We start from the raw sequence: 21,009 nt of genomic DNA on the forward strand, positions 1-21,009 counted from the left end.
CGAGCGACCATGAAATTCTTCACCAAGACAAGGAAAATTAACACATTGCATGTCACATGCGATGTATATCCATGTAAAAAATATGTAAACTACTGAAGGCTGGCCTTTAGCTTTAGTATAAGACAATATTTTCTGTCTAACAATCTTTAGATACATAAAGATGCTGCGACTTCTTAGAAAAATGTATTACCATGGGTGGGAAGAAGACTCTGTAACCTACCCTTATATGATCACTGGTCTAATATAACCGTGTATGAAAGTTGAGAGACCCCGCCATAATGACTTCGCCAACGCAAAAACAAACCCTCCGCGTGCCGCCATCCCAGGCATCAGGCTCCGAAGAGGCCTCGCTCACGGTCGGATTCCGTCCCCAGCAGCCCATGGAAGTCCAGCCACCCCGGATTCAAGATCTTCAACAAAGCTATGCTGCCGTTGTTGCAAGCGATACTAACCCAAAAGGCTGGTATGGCTACATGAGTAAGTTAACATTCTTAGCCTGTTCCAACCACAACCTCAACCCCAAGATATCGTCCTGTGTTTCACCGGTCACTTGTTGACAAATAATACTCTATAGTTGATTCATGCGGTTCTTTGATTGGTACTTGCGGCGCTATTCCATGCTGCATTGTTTGCCCCAACCCGTACAAGAACGTAGTGCAGGGTAATGTTGGGCTAGTCACCAAGTTTGGCAAGTTCCACAAGGCGGTTGATCCAGGGCTGGTTAAGATTAACCCTCTGAGCGAAAAGCTTATCCAAGTTGATGTCAAGATCCAGATTGTTGAGGTTCCACAACAGACTTGCATGACCAAGGACAACGTCACCTTAACCCTAACTTCTGTCATTTACTATCATGTGGTTGCTCCTCACAAGGCTGCCTTTGGCATCACCAACGTCCGCCAGGCCCTAATCGAGCGGACACAAACTACATTGCGCCATGTGGTTGGTGCCCGCGTGCTACAGGACGTCATTGAGCGCCGGGAAGAGATTGCTCAGAGCATTGGAGAGATCATCGAAGATGTAGCAACTGGCTGGGGTGTCCAGGTGGAAAGCATGCTCATTAAGGACATTCTCTTCAGCCAAGAACTGCAGGAGTCTTTGTCTATGGCGGCACAGAGCAAGCGTATTGGCGAGAGCAAGATTATAGCTGCCAAGGCAGAAGTTGAGTCTGCCAAGTTGATGCGCCAGGCCGCAGACATTCTGTCATCAGCTCCAGCTATGCAGATACGGTACCTGGAGGCTATGCAGGCTATGGCCAAATCGGCGAACAGCAAGGTAATCTTTTTGCCGGCTGCAAATCAGACCATGCCGCATATTCAAAACGGGTCGGTTCGGAAAGAGGGTGACTCCAGTGTTCACGGGTATGAGGCTGGATTTTCTGAGTTTGCAGGTTCATCAGATGGTCTTCAGAGTGCGGTAAACTCGCGTATTATGGAGCATATGTAGGAAGAGAGGAAAAGCAATAAGGAGAAAGGCGAGTAGGAGAGGAGGTCTGAGCTACTCATATGTTGGGGGTGGGGGCGTTGGAGGGGGTTATTATCAGTTGAAGTTTAGGCTTCCTATTCCCCGAATCCTCGTTACACTGGATTTTTGTCTTGTTTTTTTTTATTTAGTTAGGCATATACCAAAGGACAATAATATCATAATAATGAAAAAACCATTTTGATAAAAGAAAAATATCTCTTTAGATAGAAGCAAACTTGCAAACACCCAACCCTGCGCCAGAACGAAAGACAGAAAATAACCAGATCAAGCCACAACACCGTGGGAAGGTGGTCTTTGGTAAAATATGAGAGTAGGGGAAGCAACTCCCCTCCTTCCCACCCCAGTGCTGGCTGACGGCTTCGCTCTATTTTTGAAGAGGCATGCCACAGCACCATACTCGCAAACCATACGGTGCCCGTGATAGTGTCTCGTAGGAAACAGAAAATAAGAAACCCCATCTATTAGCCAATCGTGACCTCTGCCAGAGAATATGCAGAAACGAGGGCATGGCTGAAAAAAGAATAGTATCACGCCCTCTATGCATACTGTCTCCTAGGATGATTGGCGCGTATGGCCTATCTTTGTCGAGGAAGAATGGGCTAGAAGCATGCAATACGATACATACTTCGCAGTCGCAGAGAATTGGAGGAGAGTAGGGGGTTAAAAAATAACAGAGTCGCAGGAGGGAGGGGAGTAACGCCGAGACGAGAGAGGTATGAAGGCACAGAAACCCAGTAACAAACACCAGTACGAACAAGACAAGAAAACAAACCCATAACAAACCCGAGATATGCAGATGAAACCAGAAACAAGAAGTTGGTACATGTAACGTAGAAAAAAGCAAGAACATACGAGAAAAGGAATAAAACAAAAGATTTGACTGGGCAGATCGGCCCATTTTACTCCTTTGCCGTCTTCTTCTTCTTGTGTTTCTTCTCGGTCTTGGTGGGTGTCGCGTTATCATCGCGCTTGCGCTTAGAAGACTCACCCTCCTTCTCCTTCTTCTTGTCTTTCTTGCTGGCAACCTTGATGCTGCCATCGGCGTTTAGCTCAACATCGCCACGCTCGTACTTGCGCTTAAACTTGGATACTGAGATGCCGGCCTGCTCGGCCAGGCGCTCGTACTCCTCATCGCTGAGCTTCTTGGGCTTGTCCTCGGATTCGGAGCTCGAGTCATCGTCCATGGGAGTATCCTCAACTTCCTGGATGAGAGGCTTCTTGGGAGTCTCGGCAACAGCATCGACGTCCATGTTGTATGCGCGCTTCTCACGAATGGTGAACTCGCCCGGCTGCAGAACTTGGCCATCAGGGCCGACGTTGACGCCCTTGGGGAGAAGGGGCTTGCCCTCCAGACTGCGCAGCTTGTTCTCGAGCTTGGTACGCAAGTTGAGGCCGAAAAAGGCACGCTCCTCCTCATCTAGTTCGTACTCCTCATCAATGACTTCCTCGCCATCCTCGTTCATCTTGGTGGCCTTCATAGCGTCTACACGCAGACCCAGAGCGGTCTTGGCTGCAAGCATACGGGCGATCTTGCCCTTGTACTTCATAGAAGCCTGACCAACTAGCGAAGAGTTGTAAAGCAGGCCGTACTTGGGAGTGTTGTGCTTAGTCTTGAGGGCACGGAACAAGGCCTTCTCAGCACCCAGGATCTGGATGGTAGAGGCAGCAGACTTGGACAAGTTCATCAGAGAACCAGTGTGGGCGATCAGCTTAGCACCGACCAGGTAGCCAACCAGGGCAGTTAGGTTGGGAGCGATGGCACGCATGCGGTTCTCGACGTAAGTGGCGAGCTCAGTGCGGTGTTCAGAGTAGGTGACAACCTGGCGAGCCAACAGCTTGATGTCTGAGAGGGTAGAATGGCGTTAGCGGGGTTGTTTTTATTGAATAATGCCGCCTATGGCAATTTTCTTTCGGGTAATGGATGGTTGGTACTTACTCTCCATGTCATCCTTGTCAATGTCAGTACCCATGGAAATTTCGGCAGCGGCCTTGACAGCGTCGGCCATGGGTTCAGGCAGAACGGTGGTCAGATCGGCCGTGGCAAAGGTGTCACGAGTTCCAGTCTCAATGATGACACGGGCGTAGGCAACATTGTCGGCAATGTGGCGTGACATCTCGGGGAAGTGCCAGCCGTACCACTCCTTGGTGCGCATGGCCATAACGTTTAGGGACTGATCGAGATCTTCCAGATGCTTGACAGCATGGATGATCATAGAATCTACCTTGTCTTCAGTGAACTTGAGTTTGTGGCGATCGATAGAGTGCGATAGACCCAGAGCAACGCGCTCAAAGGTAGAAGAGGTCTCGGGCATTAGTGCGTTCATGTTTTCTCTAATGGCACGGAAGATCTCCTCGACACCACGGCCAGCAGCAGAGTCGGAGGCGGCAACAATGTCTAGCTTTTCGAAGCCAGGCAGCTCCTTGAGCTTCTGGCCTAGAGCCTTGTCGGCTAGGGCCAGAGAAGCGTGCTTCTCATCCTTGACTTCTTGCAGGAAGTCAGCTAGCAGCTGAGGGACCTTAACGTTGCGGGAAGACATTGACGCAACTTCTTCTAGAGCCATAGAGGTGCTCTCGTACTTGCGGAAATCCTTCAGCTTGAACCTATAAACCAGAGGTAAAACAAAAAGGTTAGTAGGGCCAGTTCCAATATTGAGTTCGGCTCGCAACGGAGGACATGTGTGAGATAGCGAGTGTTGGCGAAAAAGGTAGGCATCTTACATCTCGGACACGGCCTCGAGAGAGGCCAGCTTGGCGGACACATCGTCGCGAGTGTGCAGTTTCTTGTCGGCAGACTTGAACAAGCCATAACTAGAAGAGAGGTAAGTTAGTATGCTGAGCCAATTTGTTGCAAGACAAAAAACACAAAAAGAATGGCTATAAAGCTGGTATAGTAGGCAATACGCACCCCGCTGGCGTCTCGGACAGAACGTAGAGAGGCATTATGAACAGAAACGACTCGAATACAACAATTCTAGATTAAAGAGGGAAGACAAAAAAGCAAAACAAGACGGCCCCTTTGTACTCGTCTTTCCAACTAAGTCGATCTTGTTGGTGGGTGGGTTAGATGAGGCGTTGCTGGCTCTGAGTGAGGAAGAAAAGTAGGTGCACGAAGAAGGCCAGAGAGGATAAAAATGTCAATCAAAAAATTTTATGGCAGGGAAAACCTCTAATTGTCCAAAATTTTCGTTATCGGCCCCGTTGTATGGTTATCAAAAATGGGATCCATGTATGCTTATGTCAGCCAGCCTAGGCAAGGCGAGCTACGGCGGTGAAGGCCGGCATATGAAGGATTTGCTAGGAAAAAGGCTGAGGGGACGAACGGGGAAGAAAGGTTTTTGGACAAGTGGTAATGGAAGTTGGGCAAGGCAGAGATAGATATGGCCAATTTTGAGGCTGGTGGAAGTTGGAAAACTTCAAGATTCAAGGAATTGTTGATTTGTGTGTCGTAAGTGTAGAGTGTGTAATGTCAATGTGCATAGGGAACTGGTAAAATTTGGTTTGTAGGCTGAGCAAAGTGGCGGGACAACTTCCCCAGGTAACGTGCGAAAAGGTTATTAAGACTGTGTAAACAGCACCATTATGTGCTATTGATACAGTGTCTCTACAGTGCTCTCATCTCGCGCTGTGCTGAGAATGTCCCTTGCGCATTTTCAGGAAAAGCCAGTGCTAGCCAAGGATTATCTATTATCTTGGGATAAGCCTCTAAAGTTAAAGCTGCCTTTTAAGCCCTTCAATTCGCTCATGAGCTGCTAATATCCATCAATTTCTCCTACTATACATACTACTTAGCTGCCACCCGCGCAATTGTCGACCTGTTATTCTTTTCCCATCTCGATACCCCTTGTTTCGTCAATTCTAAAGGCCTCTTTTGGTTTATTTCTAGTCTTGCGACCTTGCTCGGCTTACTTAGCCTTTGTTCTGTGATATTTGTGTGGCGCAAGCATCGATTGATTTCACAGCGATCCTATAAACTACCGCGACTATGGAGGGCTTATTTTTCAACGTCAATAACGGGTATTGTTGTTTACGCTTTGCCGATTTACTCGAAAGACCGTCTGGTTGTGTAAAAGGTCTAACATGACGTCTTCTGCAGATATCTTGAGGGCATAATAAGAGGCTATCGTAACAGTCTACTGACTAGCTCAAACTATGTGCGCCAATGCCTTTCTTGTATCTACTAGCTCTCGTTCGATATATTGACTCTTTTCTAGGCCAACTTGACCCAGTGCGAAACCCTTGATGGTGAGTTCAGCCCCGTGATAGATTACACCTTCGTTTCCTATTTCCTATGTGCGCATATCATGCTAACTATTCCGCACTCGCAGATCTGAAGCTCCAGCTCGGCCCCGCTTACGGCGATTTCCTCTCGTCACTTCCCCCGAACCCGTCGACTTCCAGCCTTGCCGCTAGAACAACCGACAAACTCGTCAATGAGTTCAAGTATGTGCGCGCCAACTCTGTCGGCGTCATGTCCAAGTTTCTCGATTATCTCACCTACGGCTACATGATTGACAATGTTGCTCTTCTCATTACTGGGACCCTGCACGAGCGTGATACACGCGATCTCCTAGAGCGTTGCCATCCTCTTGGTTGGTTTGACACTATGCCCGTGTTATGCGTGGCTACCAATATTGAAGACCTATACAATTCTGTACTCATTGAGACCCCACTGGCGCCTTACTTCAAGGGCAGTCTAAGTGTGCGTAATATATTGATACGGTGGGATGGTTGCCAAGTAAACATGTCCATGTACTAACTCAAAATTACCTCTTCTTAGCACCAAGATTTGGATGAGCTAAATATCGAAATTGTCCGCAACACTCTCTACAAGAACTACCTCGAGGATTTCTACGATTTCTGCAAGAAAAACGTTGACGTCACCTCTGAAGTCATGCTTCAGATTTTAGAGTTTGAAGCCGACCGTCGAGCCATCAACATTACCCTCAATTCCTTTGGAACTGAACTTAACAAGGCCGACCGCAGCAAGTTATACCCGAGCTTTGGTAGTTTATACCCCGAAGGAACCTTGATGTTGTCGCGCGCTGATGACTTTGAGGGTGTCCGTCTTGCCGTCGAGGCTGTGCATGACTATAAGAGCTTTTTTGATGCTGCCGGCTTGGGCGGTGGTCTTTCGGGCCCTGGAAACATGGGCGGTGGTGGCGCTGAAGGCAAGAGTTTGGAAGATATGTTTTACCAGAAGGAGATGGAAATTTCCAAAAGTGCCTTTACCCGACAATTCACTCTTTCTATTGTGTATGCGTGGGTAAAGCTACGTGAACAGGTGGGTCAATATCTCTGGTCTCCTCTACCAAGAAATACACATATATTAACATCAAAACTAGGAAATCCGCAACATAACATGGATTGCCGAGTGCATTGCACAAAACCAGAAGGATCGCATCGGCAACTATATCAGTGTCTTCTGAGTTGACGGTTAGTGTGAACGTCATGGCCACATTTATCTCTTTTCTGTTTAACCATTACTACTGATTTCCATGTTGTCCTTTGATGCGAGTTATTCTTATATACATGATGTCTTCCTCTTTTCCGGCGGAGGTATTGCCTCGGTTGGCCGTTATAAACACCGTTACAAACTTTTATATCATCTTGGATGTGACTCCTTCTCACAAATCCATATGGATACGACATGAAATGAGCATTAGCGTACAAGAATTTCGCCTCGAAACCGCAATTTTATTTTGTATAGGTTCCTCTTGTATTGTACATAAAGAAATGTGAAACATGTCTACTTTGCAATCGCTAGGCAAAGTAGTCCTTTTTCCGTGCGATATTTGGACGCCTACATCCCACTTTCTATCCATCTCTCCAGTAAACGTTTATAAATACAGTTGCTATGAAGTTGTGCTCTCAAAATACTCTAAATGAGTTAGGAATCATGTATACGCCCAACTTATAAAGTAATTTGGTTCTTCCAGGTAGCCGGGGTTAGTCCTAGAGTGGCGAGCATGTTGGTCCATCTTTCGCTTCCGCGCTCCTTGCGTTCCATATACTTGAGGAGCTTTTGTCTTTTGTGCACAAGGAGGCGTAGATTTCGTTTGTTGTGCTTGTCACGGTTGGCGTGGGGCTGCTCTAATGCTTGTGCTAGAGCGCGGATCTTTGCAGTCAGGATGCCGATTTGGACCTCTGAGCTGCCGGTATCGGGACCAGCACGGCCAGGCATTTCTACCGTATTAGGATGAATGGAAAGAGGCTTTGGCTTGAGGGTTTCGTCAGTGTTGTGGCGGCCAAAAGTATCGATAACCCGGCGAATGTTGGCATGAAGGCGGACAATAGAATTGGTATTCTCGAGCTTTAGAATGCGGTTGATGGCCTCAGTAGCACGCTGGTGGTTCTCCTTGTGGACTATTTGCGCCGTTTCATAGGCCTGAGGGTCGGACAGCTCGCGGTGTTTATTAGGAACAGGCTTAGTCATCTCAAAGCCGTGTGCAAGTGCTTCATCAACCGCCTGCTGAGTGAAGCCGTAGGCCAAATAACCTTCAGCCACAGGGAGCCCGTGACCCTCCTCTAGGACTACACCATTTTCGTCCACCTTTGGCTTCGTCATGGGCTCTTGACCAGCAGAGTCCAAAGATTCAACAAAAGGAGTGGGCTTGCCCCAAACAGGATCACCATACTCCTCTGCGCGAATAGCGCTGAGCTCAGCCTGACGCTTGACATTGGCATCTTTACGCTGCTGTATTTGGGCCCAGCGATAAGGATCACGTTTTGCAAGTTGTTTCTTCTCCCATTTCGTCATCAAGGTCGCGGTTTGAATAGTTGGGGGAATCAGATTCGCAGTTGATGTTGTGGGCCGGATGGTAGGCCGGAGACTCGCTATATTGATAGTGTCAGCAAAAATCCAGAAGAGGAATGAAGATATATGAACCTACAGCCTAGAGAGCTAAGCCTCGTTGTTCTAGGAAGTCTGAGAGGCATTGTGTAGGTACTAATTCTAAGAATCTAGTCACTGTACACTGTGTGATGGTAATCTCGACATCGTCGTCACAAAATTTCCCGCTTCCACCGCGATCAGGGACCCACTTGCAAGGCTGAAAGTGCGGGACAAATCCTATAATATTTATAGCCTTGCTTCAGCCACTATACGCTCTCTGCCACAGCTGTAGGCTAGTGTGGCTGTATCCATTATATAGGTTAGCGTGATAAGGGCTATCAGTTCCCACAAATCCACATAATATTGGGGAAAAATATCCCACGGCGGGGCCTGAATTTTGATAGTAGTGAAACTTTTCGTACGAGCTGGGCGCCGCATTGAACCTGTTTCTGATTTTCTTTCCTTGATTGTTTGCTCAACTATCGTCAACAAAACAGTCAAGATGGCCCCTTCTAACCTGCCCTCGATCTTCGATGCCACCGCTGAGGACATCCAGATGCTCCTCGCTGCCCAGTGCCACCTGGGTAGCAAGAACTTGCAGGTTCAGATGGAGCCCTATCTCTGGAAGACCCGTGCCGATGGTGTCAACGTCCTGAACATTGGCAAGACCTGGTGAGTTTTTCTACTAAAATTGATTGAAAAGAATTTAATTAGTACAAGATGCAAAAATGCTAATTATTTTATAGGGAAAAGATTGTTTTGGCTGCCCGTATCATTGCCGCTATTGACAACCCGGCCGACATTTGCGTCATCTCTGCCCGTCCCTACGGTCAGCGTGCCGTCCTTAAGTTTGCCGCCCACACCGGCTCCGTTGCCATTGCTGGTCGTTTCACCCCCGGTTCCTTCACCAACTACATCACCCGTGAATTCAAGGAGCCCCGCCTGATCATTGTTACCGACCCCCGCACCGACGCCCAGGCTATCAAGGAGGCCAGCTACGTTAACATTCCCGTCATCGCTCTTTGCGACACTGACTCGCCCATCGAGTACGTTGATGTTGCCATCCCTACCAACAACAAGGGTCGCCACGCCATTGGTCTGGTTTGGTGGATGCTTGCCCGCGAAGTCCTACGCCTGCGCGGCACCATTGCCAACCGCGAGTCCCCCTGGGATGTCATGGTTGATCTGTACTTCTGTAAGTTACTCTTTTGTCTTGATAGACACTACAACATAATAAGTGCAGTAGATCAAGGCATAATACTAACCATGTGTAATAGACCGTGACCCCGAGACTGAGGCTGAGGACAAGGTCGAGGAGGAGAAGCTCATTGCTGCTCCCGAGGAGGAGCCTGTTGTCGCTACTGAGGCTGTTTACCAGGCTGACTGGGAGGCTACTGCCGCTCCCGTAAACGGTGAGGACTGGGCTGCCACTGCTCCTACTGACTGGGCTGCCGAGACTACCAACAAGGATACCCAGTGGTAAGCGGAGTGCTCTACCGAATCGTTACGACAAAAAATACAAAAGTAAAAGTCAAAACAAAAATAACGGAGAGCAATAGCGGTGAAACACGATGATCCATCCTTGACATCTATTTTGCTCACTTTAGTTCTTACTCCCTCTCTTTTTTCCGAGCTTTGTTTATTCTTTTTCAGCGCAAAAATATCACCAACCATGACGTATGGAATCAAAATCTTCATGGGTTGTTACGGCGAGCACTTATGAGGGAAAGATACTCTGTTTTCTTGCGTTCTCCTGAACAGCGAAGAATAGAGGGAATGCCCTGTGCAGCTGTCGGAGTGTACTTAACCGTTGCTTCGCCCTAGAGATGTTAGATTCAGGTATGGCCTATGGTTAGTGAGGAGGCAACTGTGAAAGGCATATAACAACTTTCGTTTTTTACCAATGGCCAGGGTATACAGGAAATGAAAACAATGAATAAGAAACGGATAAATCAGTTTCTCTTTCAAAAATGCTATCAATTTATGATGTCGTAAGCCACGCATATTTTAGAGCATCAATATGCGCTCGTTTCAAGGATGTGTTGTGACAGGCACCATGCATCTGAAGGAATGAGCCTGTAGTGAAATCATACTTTGAGTATCTCCTTGAGTGATCGAAAGGATGCGTCCTAAAGGGAGTAAGGGAGTAGAGATGCAGGTGCAATCACACCTAAGTACCCAACTTCACTGCCTTCTATTCTTTTGAAGCTTTGACCAACATGCGCCTGCCATTATGTACAGCCACTAGCCGCATAAACAATATTGGATCAAAAGCCTCTTATTCTACCCTAAAGCTTTTTAAACGGCAGCTTGAATCAGGCTTGAACGCGAGTGTTCGAGGACAATTGCCATCATGAATATCTTGGATGAATTGTAGAGCAAGCCCCCAGATCAGAAGGGAGTAAAACACGTTCCAAGAGATGGCGTTCTGATAGGGCAAGGGTGTGGCTTCAGTGGAGATAAACAACAAGACATGAGGAGCACCCTAGCTTAGTGAAGCTCTACACTATGACAGGCAATGGGGCTTTGGGCTGTGCAAAGATTTTATTGCTTAAACGGGACGTTGCGTAGCGCTTTAACACCGCTAGTGCCAAAAACGCGATCTGACTATATATGCTAGGCTGGGTAACTTTCTATGTTGACCATCTGTTTGTTGAATTGCCTCACTGAACTTGTTCCTGTCCATTCAAAATTTTTATCCTCATCATCAGAATAAACCACCTGCATTCGCTGCATCCTCGGCATTTTTATTTTTTTGTGTGTCTGATTGACGTCATTCTTTGCGGGAAATATTAACTTAGCTGACGGTGATTCAACCCGTGTTATCACGACCAATTCCACCGCCCATCATCCACGAATCTTACTAGCTCTCTCCCTCATCATGCGGTTTGGAAAAACCCTCCAAGAAGCCCAACATGGCCCATGGAAGGATATGTACATTGACTATGCCAAGCTGAAAAGCCTTTTGCGCGAAGACAAGTATGACGACGATGAGGTGCCTTGGACCGAGACAGACGAGAACAAGTTTTGCGACGAGATTTTCAACAATCAACTCGAAAAGGTGGCAAAATTCCAGGAGGACACCTTCAACAATCTTAAAGATCGTGTAGAGGTGACTTACAACAAACTCAAAGGCCTAGCTACTGAGGGTGAGGGTGAAGGCGAGGACGATGGGCCCTCTGTTTCTATGAGCAAAGAATATGCCAAACAGGTTGAATCCGAGCTAGACGACCTAACTGAGGAGCTGCGCCAGCTCAAGAAGTACAGTTCCATTAACTACACGGGCTTCCTCAAAATCGTCAAGAAGCATGATCGCAAGCGTGGTGACCGTTACAAAGTCCGACCTATGATGCAACTCAGCTTGAGCAAACGCCCATTCAACAGTGAGAAAAGCTATACCCCACTGATCAATAAGCTTTCTGTCATGTACTACATCGTGCGCCAGCACTCGGAGAGAGGTGAAGGCTTGAACTTTCACCCTGAACTCGACATTGGTGTGCAAGAGGATGGAAAGCACACTGCTCACAAATGTAAGAACAGTTTGACCCCACTGCATGTCACCAATTGTTATTACTACTTACTAACATTTAACTACAGTTTGGGTGCATCCTGACAACCTTCTCGAGGTCAAGACATATATTCTCCGTCGCCTTCCCGCTCTCGTATACGCCGAACAAGCAGCCTCCGTAGATGATGCTTCAAATGACCCAACCATTACGTCTCTTTATTTCGATGGCCCTAAGTTTTCTCTTTACAGCAAGAAAGTTGAACGTAACGCTAAAGCCTCTTCTCTACGCCTGCGTTGGTATGGAGACTTGAACTCTGTCCCTGAACTGAAAATGGAGGAAAAGACAGTACATGCTAGTGGCAGTGCTGAGGAGCACAAGTTTGACATAAAGCAGAAGTGGATCAAGCCGTATCTGGATGGCCAATACAAGATGGAAAGATCTATTGCCAAGATGGAGAGACAGGGCCAGCAGGCTACTGAGATTGATGCTTTTAAGGCCACCACCTCTCGCATTCAAGAGTCTATCCTCAGTCAGAAGCTGGCGCCCGTGCTGCGCGCCACCTATGTCAGAACTGCCTTTCAGCAGCTTTCCGATGACCGTGTGCGTATCAGCATTGACACTGATGTTGCTTTTATTCGTGAGGACACTTTGGACCTCAGTCGTCCCTGCCGTGACCCTGCATCATGGCACCGTACCGATATTGACAACAGCAACATGAAGTACCCCTTTTCTAACATCAACCAAAGCGAAATCTCGAAATTCCCCTACGCGATTTTAGAGATCAAGCTTCAGGAAGGTCGCAAGCGCCCCGAGTGGGTAGAGGACTTGATGGGCTCTCATTTGGTCTACCCAGCCCCTGGCTTCTCGAAGTTCGTACACGGTGTCGCTTCTTTGTTTGAAGACTATGTCAACGCACTACCTTTCTGGATTAGCGAGCTAGAGGGTGATATCCGCAAAGATCCCAAAGAGGCCTTTGATGAGGAAGTGCAGCGTCGCATTCAAAAGGCTGAGGATGAGCAGATTGTGGGCAGCCTGCTTGGCGCAAAGGTTGGCTCCTCATTCAAGCCTACCACTAGCTCCCCTGTTGCAGAGGGTATTTTGACTCAGCGCGCACAGGCTGAGATGAGCGGCGTCCAGCCCTCGAACCTTTCCCCATCTTCAAGAACAAACACCGAAGACGAAGTTCCTGCTCGCACGGGGATTTCATCCGTCCTGCCAAGCTTTTCCATGTCACGATATGCCCAAAACCGCCGGGCCAAACAGTCGGCCAACTCTCAGGAACTTCCGGAGGGTGTTGTTGAGCCTGAAGTTTGGATCAAGAACTCGGGCGAGCTTAAGATTGAGCCCAAGGTTTGGCTGGCAAATGAGCGTACATTCCTCAAGTGGCAACATATCAGTATTTTGTTAGGAGGTCTGGCTGTTGCCCTGTACTCTGCGGCCGGCAAGGACACTGTTGCTGAAATCATGGGCATTACCTACATTATTATTGCCATATTTGCCGGTGGGTGGGGGTACACCATGATGAATGTACGGAGACGCATGATTCATGAGCGCAGCGGCCGCGATTTTGACAACGTTGTTGGCCCCCTCATTATAGCGGTTGCCATGGCTGGCGCGCTGGTAGTCAATTTCTTCTTAGAATTCCGGAAGGCCTTCTACAGCGTGCAGACGCCGCATAATGGTACAAGTTCAAGTTCGTACCTCGGCAATGAGTTGTAAGACATGATTAAAGTCTAGGGCTAGCTAGTCAGATGCATTGCGGCGATAGGTCTATAGTCATCGGACAGGTCTTTTTTTTGGGTTGAGCTTGGGTTGTTCAGTTTCTTTCTCGGATATGATGTAATAATAAGTTGTCTCTGTTAACGGCCGCTTCCTTCGTTACCCGGATGGTTCTTTAAATGACAAGGCCATGATGTTTGCCTATAAACTCGCTAGTAATAGTTGCATTATTACTCTACCAAGACTTGATTCCTTTTCTATTCAAGGCTAGCCACATGCCTATGGTTACATGGAATTCAGATAGTGACTTGGCTAAGGCTTTCCATGCGTGCGTTTACATTCTCTTGAATTGCTGTGACATTACCAACTTAGGGAGGCTTATTAGTCATAGCATCATACGTACGTATCACAGATGAATACATTTCATACATGGACACTGTCAATATAGCAAGTATTATTATATCATGCCGAGCTAGGTAGGCTAACCTGTTAAATGAGGCCTCTTCTCTAATGTACCACCCACAACACCACGTGAGAAAAAAAAAAAAACCTCAGTTTAGTATATAGTTGGGTTAGAAGTAGAAGGTGTAGAAGCCCACAATGTTTTATCAAACAGCCCAAGCAGTAGCATATACTTTCTTATACATAGTAAGAGATTTTAAGATAAAATTTTGCGTCTCACAAATTTTCGGGCTGGCTATACAAGTCACGAGTGAAAGGCAGAAGAAGGCAACTACGTATTAACTTGCAATGACAAAAACTTTTTACCCTTTCTCTTTCTGCGACAAATGCAGAAGTTGCGGTTTCTAAGCGCACACAGAAATCAATTTGCGACAAGTCTCGATCAGAACCATTTTAAATTCCAACAAGGCTGTGTTATCAATATATTCTAACCATCATTCTAGTCCATTCTTTGGCTAGGTATGCTTCCTGGTTTGTTTTGTTTGCTACTCCTCGACACCTTTTTTCCCCTTCAGAAGCTTGCCGGGCTGGACAAACAGGCTCCATTTTTGAGAGGAGGCTGGGAAAACCCCGACGTCATGATCTGGTGTTCCTTTTCTCCCATGATCATCCTATGCAAGTAAGCAGTCAATACACAGCTAGTCTGGCGATTTTCACAAGACCAGGCCATATCCCGACCTCAACTACTTGAAGCTCTAGAAAGGCGATAGAATATATTCCTCTCTAGCTACAGTGCGGCGTACATCATACACCTACCTTATCGCAATTCTTGAACGCCACAAAATAAATCACAACGAAACAAGAACACGAACAAGGGTTATTGTGCAGGCCTGCGCGTTAAGTGATTCCTCTCTTCCTGCGCTCGCGCCCTCTTGATCCATCATTTTACTTCATTCTGGCTTGAAAATTACTGTTGATTATTCGCCCAGATTAATATTTTCACGAGAGTACCATACAAATCAGCAACCAAAAAAGCACACCCACCCACAATGACAGAACGTGAGGACCGACGGGGTCGAGGCTTCTGGGGCATGTTACGCAGTGTTAGTTTGACGCGTAAAATGACCAAATCCGTAAGTTTATGACTTTCTTGCGCGGAACTTAGGATATTCGCGAATACATGCGTAGTTTATGTCACTAACATGCTACTAGGTTAAGGATAATAGAAGGGCTAGCTCCACGGATGTTTCCAGTAGTCGACATGCTTCAACTACTACCCGTCACGAGGGTTTTCAAGATGGCCCGCGTCGGCGTTCTTATCATCCGGAGTCATTTAATCCATCACAGTCGCGCACCAGCAGAGCCAAGAACAAAGAGAAGGCTCACGGTCTACGTGATTCATCTAGCCGCCAGCCTCGCTGGCCACCATCCGGTGTCTCTAAAGATGAAGCTTTGAGTGAGCGACGGGCCAATTCCCTTATTGCGCGAGGTGCATCTACACATCGCGGGTTCAAAAAGAGTATTCCTAATGCGGACAAGACCTTTTACCGCTGCTATTCCGCAAGCTCCTGCAAGAATAATAGTCTGACAGGGAGAGCGAACAACCAGAAGATAATGGCAGACATGCAGACGATGGTCCTCCAAGGCGTCGACCCCGAAAGCCGCTGGTCACCATGGGAAACAGTTGAGCAGCCCAGCTACACTTTTCATCATGGCCATCTCCCCGGAACCATTACTCTAAACCAGTGGGCTTGGTCTGCCAGCGTGGTGCCAGAGGCGATACGACACCGCAAATCATCTATAGAGCTTCGCGATGTTGATCTTGTTGATATCTTTCAGCGCATTCATGAACTACAAGACTGTACTGTCTTCGATGTTGATGATGAAGATGTGATGTACAAGCGCTTTCTTCGAGACCCTGAACCTAAAATGCGATTTCATGGTCCTAATGCGACGCGGACCCTTGAACGCCAGGTTACAGACTTGATCCATGTATTGTCACGAAATGATTGGATCGACTTTTCACAGCGCAAAAACCAACTTGTCACTCAGTTCATCGCTAGCAACTCTCCTGATAAAGAAGAAGATCTTCATAAGTTTTACCATCAGTTGGTACTTACCCTCGAACTGCTCTTCCGGCTAACCCATCGCCGGTTCCCCGCCGATCAACGCAAGCGTATGACCACAGAGATTCCACCAATGATACAATGGAGTTTGGCCTTGGCCAGAAGATGGAAAGAAGGCGTTCGGATCGATAGCTTCAGCCACTATATTGACGAGTGTGAGTTTTTCTCCGTTTTGGATAGCTACAATAGTACCTTTTCTAATTTTCTTTTAGTAATATTGTCGTTCCCGAATAAAAAAACGCAAATGAAATGTCTACGCCGATTTGCCCGAGAGCTCAAATGGCCTAACCTGCGTGAAACACTAGATGAAATGAAGGACCTTGAGATGGAGGGCGCTCTCACTGATTTAAGTGAAGATTCCATGGCATTTTTCAGCGGTCTTATTCTCCCAGGCGTACGTTTTATATATCCTTCTATGGATGTCGTATACTGATGTACTAACCTAATTTTCAAGGACTCCTTCCCTTACATCGTGATGAATGCCCTGACGGATATTGATCCAGATCCTGCAAGTAACAAACTTGAACATCTTCTGATGGACTATCCAGATTGTGGTTTCCAATACCGGAACAGTTACACGTACTGGCCCGTTACCTGCATAGTCGGCAAAGTCCTAGCACCTACGTGCAATACTATTGGTGGCTGGGTTGGACCAGCACGTCCTACAAACGATCTTGAACGCACACAGCTTGCACGACTTTTGGTCAACCGACCAAAAAGGCGCATACATGTACAGGATGTCGAAGACATGCGACATGGCTCTAGCCCCCTTGGACCAGAAACCGATGATTATGTGGTGGAAGAGTACATCCTACCTTTGCCTAATCAGCAAGAGATAGTTGATACTGTGCGCATCGAGCAAATCACTTTAGAGAAACAGGTCCACCCGATCAAAAAGAATGGCGTAGATGACAGCGGACATTCTGATCACAGAGACAACGATGCTGTTCTATCAGCCACTGGGAATAATAACGCTGAAAATGTGCCACAGCTGTACCAAGCCCTAGTGATATTTGCAATTGACGGCACATCTTGGCCGTTAAAGCTGCAGTTCGACGTATCCTTTGTTGCGGCTTGGCCATGTTCAGATTCCCCGCATCCACTATGGACAGGCTACACTTTTGAGCGTGTGGCAGTTGACAAGATTGTACGTGTCCACAACTGGGGCAATGTATACCGAGGGTCACAACAATATCAAGCGGCATCGGTCGTGAATGATGATGGTGATGATATGAAGGTTCTCTTGATAGAGTCTTTTGGTGTCAGAGACAACGAGGTTCTAGCCCGTGCTTGGTGCGCTCATTGGGGCTTGAGTGCAGTTGTTACAGATATAGCCTCCACTTGGTAAGTTCTGACTAGATTTTGTATTTGGCGCAACAGAACCGCTTATTGTGGAGCTAGTTCACTAACATTAATGATGCAGTATTTCATGCGCAATCAGGGAAGCATATGCTGCAGCCATAACAGTTGTGATCATGATTGACTCACAATTGTATGAAGAAGACGAGGATATTTAACATGGACATGTGAAAGAAGACAGTGAAGAGCAAGTCTCTCGTCCATGATAAATTTTCGGTGTATTGTGTTGGTATATCGTGTTAGGCCTGCTAGAGTCCCTGAGGTCTTTTCTTACTCCACGGGAATGTTGGTATTTGTGGCCTCGGTATGTTTGGATGTTTGCGATAGATGCCCTATCTCTCTTGTCAGCTTTGACTGCTGTATGCTTTGCGAGACTGTGTTGGCTTCTTTTTAGGTTGTTTTTGTTGATTTGCTTGTTGGGCGGATAGGATGGGCTGAATTGACACAAGCTTTTGTTATGCGTGAGGTGTTACATTTAGAATAAATTACGGCTGAGGGGTTGTCCTGATCAACCAGATTGCATTCATTGGCTTTGTGATATTCTTGACGCCATAGCCGATAATCAGGGTTAGGGCTTACAGCTTCTGGGATTTCTATTTTGGCGAGGCTAAATCTATAAGAGCTCTGCTGATGGAGAGAATAGCCTATATTTTCCATTGCTCGCAACGCAGGAATCAAAAGTAGCAATGTAGCTTCTGTTCTGACTGATGAGGTGGCAAGGATTTTATAGTCATTACCTTATAACTCACCGCCGCATCTCTTATGTTTCATTTCATTTTTTTTTTCATTCCTAGTCTCTCTCCATTTTGCATTACGTGTGGACTAACTAGCTTCTCCCCCTTTTGCTCTGCTATACCCGAGGCAACGCAATAATAACAAACTTCATCGTGATTCTACCAGGTGCAATCTTTTCAAGAATTGAATGAATTAATTAGTGGGTTAAAGCATTCGATGAGGTAAATAAAGTGATTCTATAAATCTAACTAAACGAATCGGTGCTTGAGCCAAGTCTATTTTACTAACGTGTATAGCTAGTTTTACAGCGGTTAGTCCTGATATATAACTTCGTCGAGTCGGCATCAACTAGCCTAAACTATCCAAAGCTAACATTTATATCTCTCTTCTGTATTCATAGAAGAAATACATCGGCATTGATGTCGGCACCGGCAGTGCCCGGGCCTGCCTTATTAATGAAGATGGGGTAATCCTATCTTCCTTTTCGCAGGAAATCAGAATGTGGAAACCGCAGCCTGGGTACTATGAGCAATCAACTACGGACATCTGGAAGGCAATATGCTCCTGTGTAAAGCATATCATGGCCAAGACGCAGACTGACCCCTCTGATATTAAGGGAATCGGGTTTGATGCTACATGCTCATTGGCTGTATTCACTCACGATATTGATGAGCCTGTATCCGTCACTGGCCCGGACTTCAAAAGGGATGCTGACGAGCGTAATGTCATTTTATGGTTGGATCACCGCCCAGAGCAGGAGACAAAAACAATCAATTCTACAAATCATCCCCTGCTCAAGTATGTCGGTGGGCGCATGAGCGTTGAGATGGAGATCCCTAAGGTTCTGTGGCTCAAAAACAACATGCCGCCTGAACTGTTCAAGCGCAGCAAGTTTTACGACTTGGCAGATGCACTAACTCATATAGCTACAGGACTAGAGACACGAAGCTTCTGTAGTGCTGTATGCAAACAAGGCTATGTTCCAGTCGGTGTAGATGGGAGCGTCAAAGGTTGGCAAGATGACTTTTACAAGACCATTGGTCTAGAAGAGCTTACACATGATGATTATCTACGAGTCGGTGGCGTTCATGGAAAGGTAGGAACACAGCCGACTGCTTCAGAATTTAAAGTTGACATGCTGACCTAACGCTATCACAGAACGGTATATTTATGAGTGCTGGCGAACTTGTCGGGCGGCTTTGTGAGAAGGCTGCAAAAAGTCTTGGGCTTCTACCTGGAGTTGCTATTGGCAGTGGTGTCATTGATGCATACGCCGGCTGGATCGGAACCGTTGGTGCGTCGCTTGAAGTCCCTCTTACGGAAGCTGAAGCTGAGGAAAGGGGTACCGATGACCTCACTACAGCCTTTACCCGTCTTGCGGCTGTTGCAGGTACATCTACCTGTCACCTTGCCATGTCTAAGAAGCCTATCTTTGTCGATGGTATCTGGGGCCCATATCGCGACGTGGTAATTCCTGGCTACTGGATGGCTGAGGGAGGCCAATCCGCTACAGGGGAACTTCTGAAGCACATGATTGAAATCCATCCTGCTTATAGCGAAGCAAAGGAAATGGCGGGTGAAATCAACATCTACGATTTCCTCAATGCTTGGTTGGACCATTTAGAAGATGAGGAGGGTGCACCCTCTGTTTCGTACCTGGCCCGACACATTTTCTTTTATGGCGACTTGTGGGGGAATAGATCGCCGATTGCCGATTCAACCATGCGTGGGGCATATGTTGGCATGAACAGCGACAAAAGTATTGACAATCTGGCTCTTCAGTATTATGCAGCGATGGAGTTTATTGCGATGCAAACACGCCAGATCATTACGACCATGAACAAGTCGGGACACCAGATTCATAGCATTTTCATGTCTGGCAGCCAGTGCCTTAATCCAAAGCTGATGTCGCTGCTAGCAACAGTTTGTGGTGTTCCTGTCGCTATTCCTGAGTACGCTAACTCAGCAGTTGTACATGGAGCAGCAATGTTGGGTGCTAAGGCAGCGAGTGCTAACGAGAAGGGCGAGACGGAGTCCTTGTGGAGCATCATGAAGAGAATGAGCAGGCCAGCACGAATGGTGGAGCCAGATGATGATGAGGGGCAAAAGCTACTTCTAGATGCTAAGTATGCTATATTTTTGGACTTAGCCTATAGACAGCAAAGTTACAGAAAACAGGTGGATGCCTCAGTAGAGGTTTGGCTAACAGAATACGGTAAATGAAGGGGTGGTGCATCACGAAGTTATTCTGATATTATTAGTTTACTAGGGTTTGAGGTTTAATGGGATATACTATAGTCTATTGAATGGAATCTCGGGCGCCATCATACTATACTGAAATTGTACGCAATAGTGGCATCGTTCGAGGCTAAGAAATTACAACTGCCTCACTTGATATTACAAAGAAAAACTAGACTTAGGTTGATGAGGACTGTGCATTGTGTATTTGGAAAAATCTCGGTAGATCTGCAAAATCTTTGCTAAATGATTGGCTGAAGCTCCAGGTCAGCTAAGAGGTGGAACGGGAAAACAGTTAGTTACAAGGCGCGTTTCTAGGGAAGGCCCTTTTGTTTGTTGTAGGACAGGAATTTTTGTAGGCAAAAATCTATGCTGGGTATTGAGCAGCAACTACTGTATCAGTTTTCTTTCTTCTCTTATTGATTTTTTCTCTTTTATCATTTTTTCCATTCGCTTCTGATTGGAACTTCCCATCAATCGTGGTACTTGAAGTTGAAGGTAAATCTAAGCTTGGGTTAGCGTCTTTATTTTTTCACTTCCTTTTTTTTTTCGCTCAACTCTCTTTGTCAATAACAAGCTTGTATGGCTTCGTTGCTAGGGCAAGTTA

The 21,009-nt window shown here is 46.7% G+C and overlaps 8 protein-coding genes across 8 annotated transcripts; 6 read left to right on the forward strand and 2 right to left on the reverse strand.

Moving 5' to 3' along the window:
- Positions 1–278: 278 nt before the first annotated feature.
- On the forward strand, positions 279–1,443 carry HOO65_010284 (SPFH domain/Band 7 family protein; the record flags this gene model as incomplete). Its single annotated transcript, XM_071005966.1, has 2 exons — positions 279–477; positions 575–1,443. The coding sequence occupies 2 exons, from the start codon at positions 279–281 to the stop codon at positions 1,441–1,443; spliced, it is 1,068 nt and encodes a 355-aa protein (XP_070862106.1).
- A 938-nt stretch (positions 1,444–2,381) lies between these two features.
- Positions 2,382–4,422, reverse strand: HOO65_010285 (uncharacterized protein; the record flags this gene model as incomplete). The annotated part of the gene is made up of 4 exons (XM_071005575.1): positions 2,382–3,325; positions 3,419–4,083; positions 4,201–4,290; positions 4,388–4,422. The coding sequence occupies 4 exons, from the start codon at positions 4,420–4,422 to the stop codon at positions 2,382–2,384; spliced, it is 1,734 nt and encodes a 577-aa protein (XP_070862107.1).
- Positions 4,423–5,631: 1,209 nt separating this feature from the next.
- On the forward strand, positions 5,632–6,908 carry HOO65_010286 (V-type proton ATPase subunit d; the record flags this gene model as incomplete). The annotated part of the gene is made up of 5 exons (XM_071005889.1): positions 5,632–5,652; positions 5,694–5,724; positions 5,808–6,181; positions 6,260–6,763; positions 6,825–6,908. The coding sequence occupies 5 exons, from the start codon at positions 5,632–5,634 to the stop codon at positions 6,906–6,908; spliced, it is 1,014 nt and encodes a 337-aa protein (XP_070862108.1).
- A 485-nt stretch (positions 6,909–7,393) lies between these two features.
- On the reverse strand, positions 7,394–8,418 carry HOO65_010287 (mitochondrial 37S ribosomal protein uS15m; the record flags this gene model as incomplete). The annotated part of the gene is made up of 2 exons (XM_071006024.1): positions 7,394–8,316; positions 8,373–8,418. 2 exons carry the CDS (start codon positions 8,416–8,418, stop codon positions 7,394–7,396), a joined length of 969 nt encoding a protein of 322 aa, XP_070862109.1.
- Positions 8,419–8,816: 398 nt separating this feature from the next.
- HOO65_010288 (40S ribosomal protein uS2) lies at positions 8,817–9,797 on the forward strand (the record flags this gene model as incomplete). The annotated part of the gene is made up of 3 exons (XM_071006049.1): positions 8,817–8,986; positions 9,061–9,509; positions 9,592–9,797. The coding sequence occupies 3 exons, from the start codon at positions 8,817–8,819 to the stop codon at positions 9,795–9,797; spliced, it is 825 nt and encodes a 274-aa protein (XP_070862110.1).
- Positions 9,798–11,195: 1,398 nt separating this feature from the next.
- Positions 11,196–13,542, forward strand: HOO65_010289 (VTC domain-containing protein; the record flags this gene model as incomplete). The annotated part of the gene is made up of 2 exons (XM_071005506.1): positions 11,196–11,844; positions 11,912–13,542. The coding sequence occupies 2 exons, from the start codon at positions 11,196–11,198 to the stop codon at positions 13,540–13,542; spliced, it is 2,280 nt and encodes a 759-aa protein (XP_070862111.1).
- A 1,451-nt stretch (positions 13,543–14,993) lies between these two features.
- HOO65_010290 (putative sugar kinase YDR109C) lies at positions 14,994–17,587 on the forward strand (the record flags this gene model as incomplete). The annotated part of the gene is made up of 5 exons (XM_071005451.1): positions 14,994–15,077; positions 15,157–16,225; positions 16,283–16,464; positions 16,525–17,414; positions 17,494–17,587. The coding sequence occupies 5 exons, from the start codon at positions 14,994–14,996 to the stop codon at positions 17,585–17,587; spliced, it is 2,319 nt and encodes a 772-aa protein (XP_070862112.1).
- A 1,076-nt stretch (positions 17,588–18,663) lies between these two features.
- HOO65_010291 (fggy-family pentulose kinase) lies at positions 18,664–20,358 on the forward strand (the record flags this gene model as incomplete). The annotated part of the gene is made up of 3 exons (XM_071005702.1): positions 18,664–19,260; positions 19,323–20,290; positions 20,343–20,358. 3 exons carry the CDS (start codon positions 18,664–18,666, stop codon positions 20,356–20,358), a joined length of 1,581 nt encoding a protein of 526 aa, XP_070862113.1.
- Between the last annotated feature and the right edge of the window lie 651 nt (positions 20,359–21,009).

This window comes from Ceratocystis lukuohia (assembly GCF_044167205.1).
Source record: "Ceratocystis lukuohia strain C4212 chromosome Unknown Supercontig1_pilon, whole genome shotgun sequence".
In the NCBI taxonomy this organism is placed as follows: Eukaryota; Fungi; Ascomycota; class Sordariomycetes; order Microascales; family Ceratocystidaceae; genus Ceratocystis; species Ceratocystis lukuohia.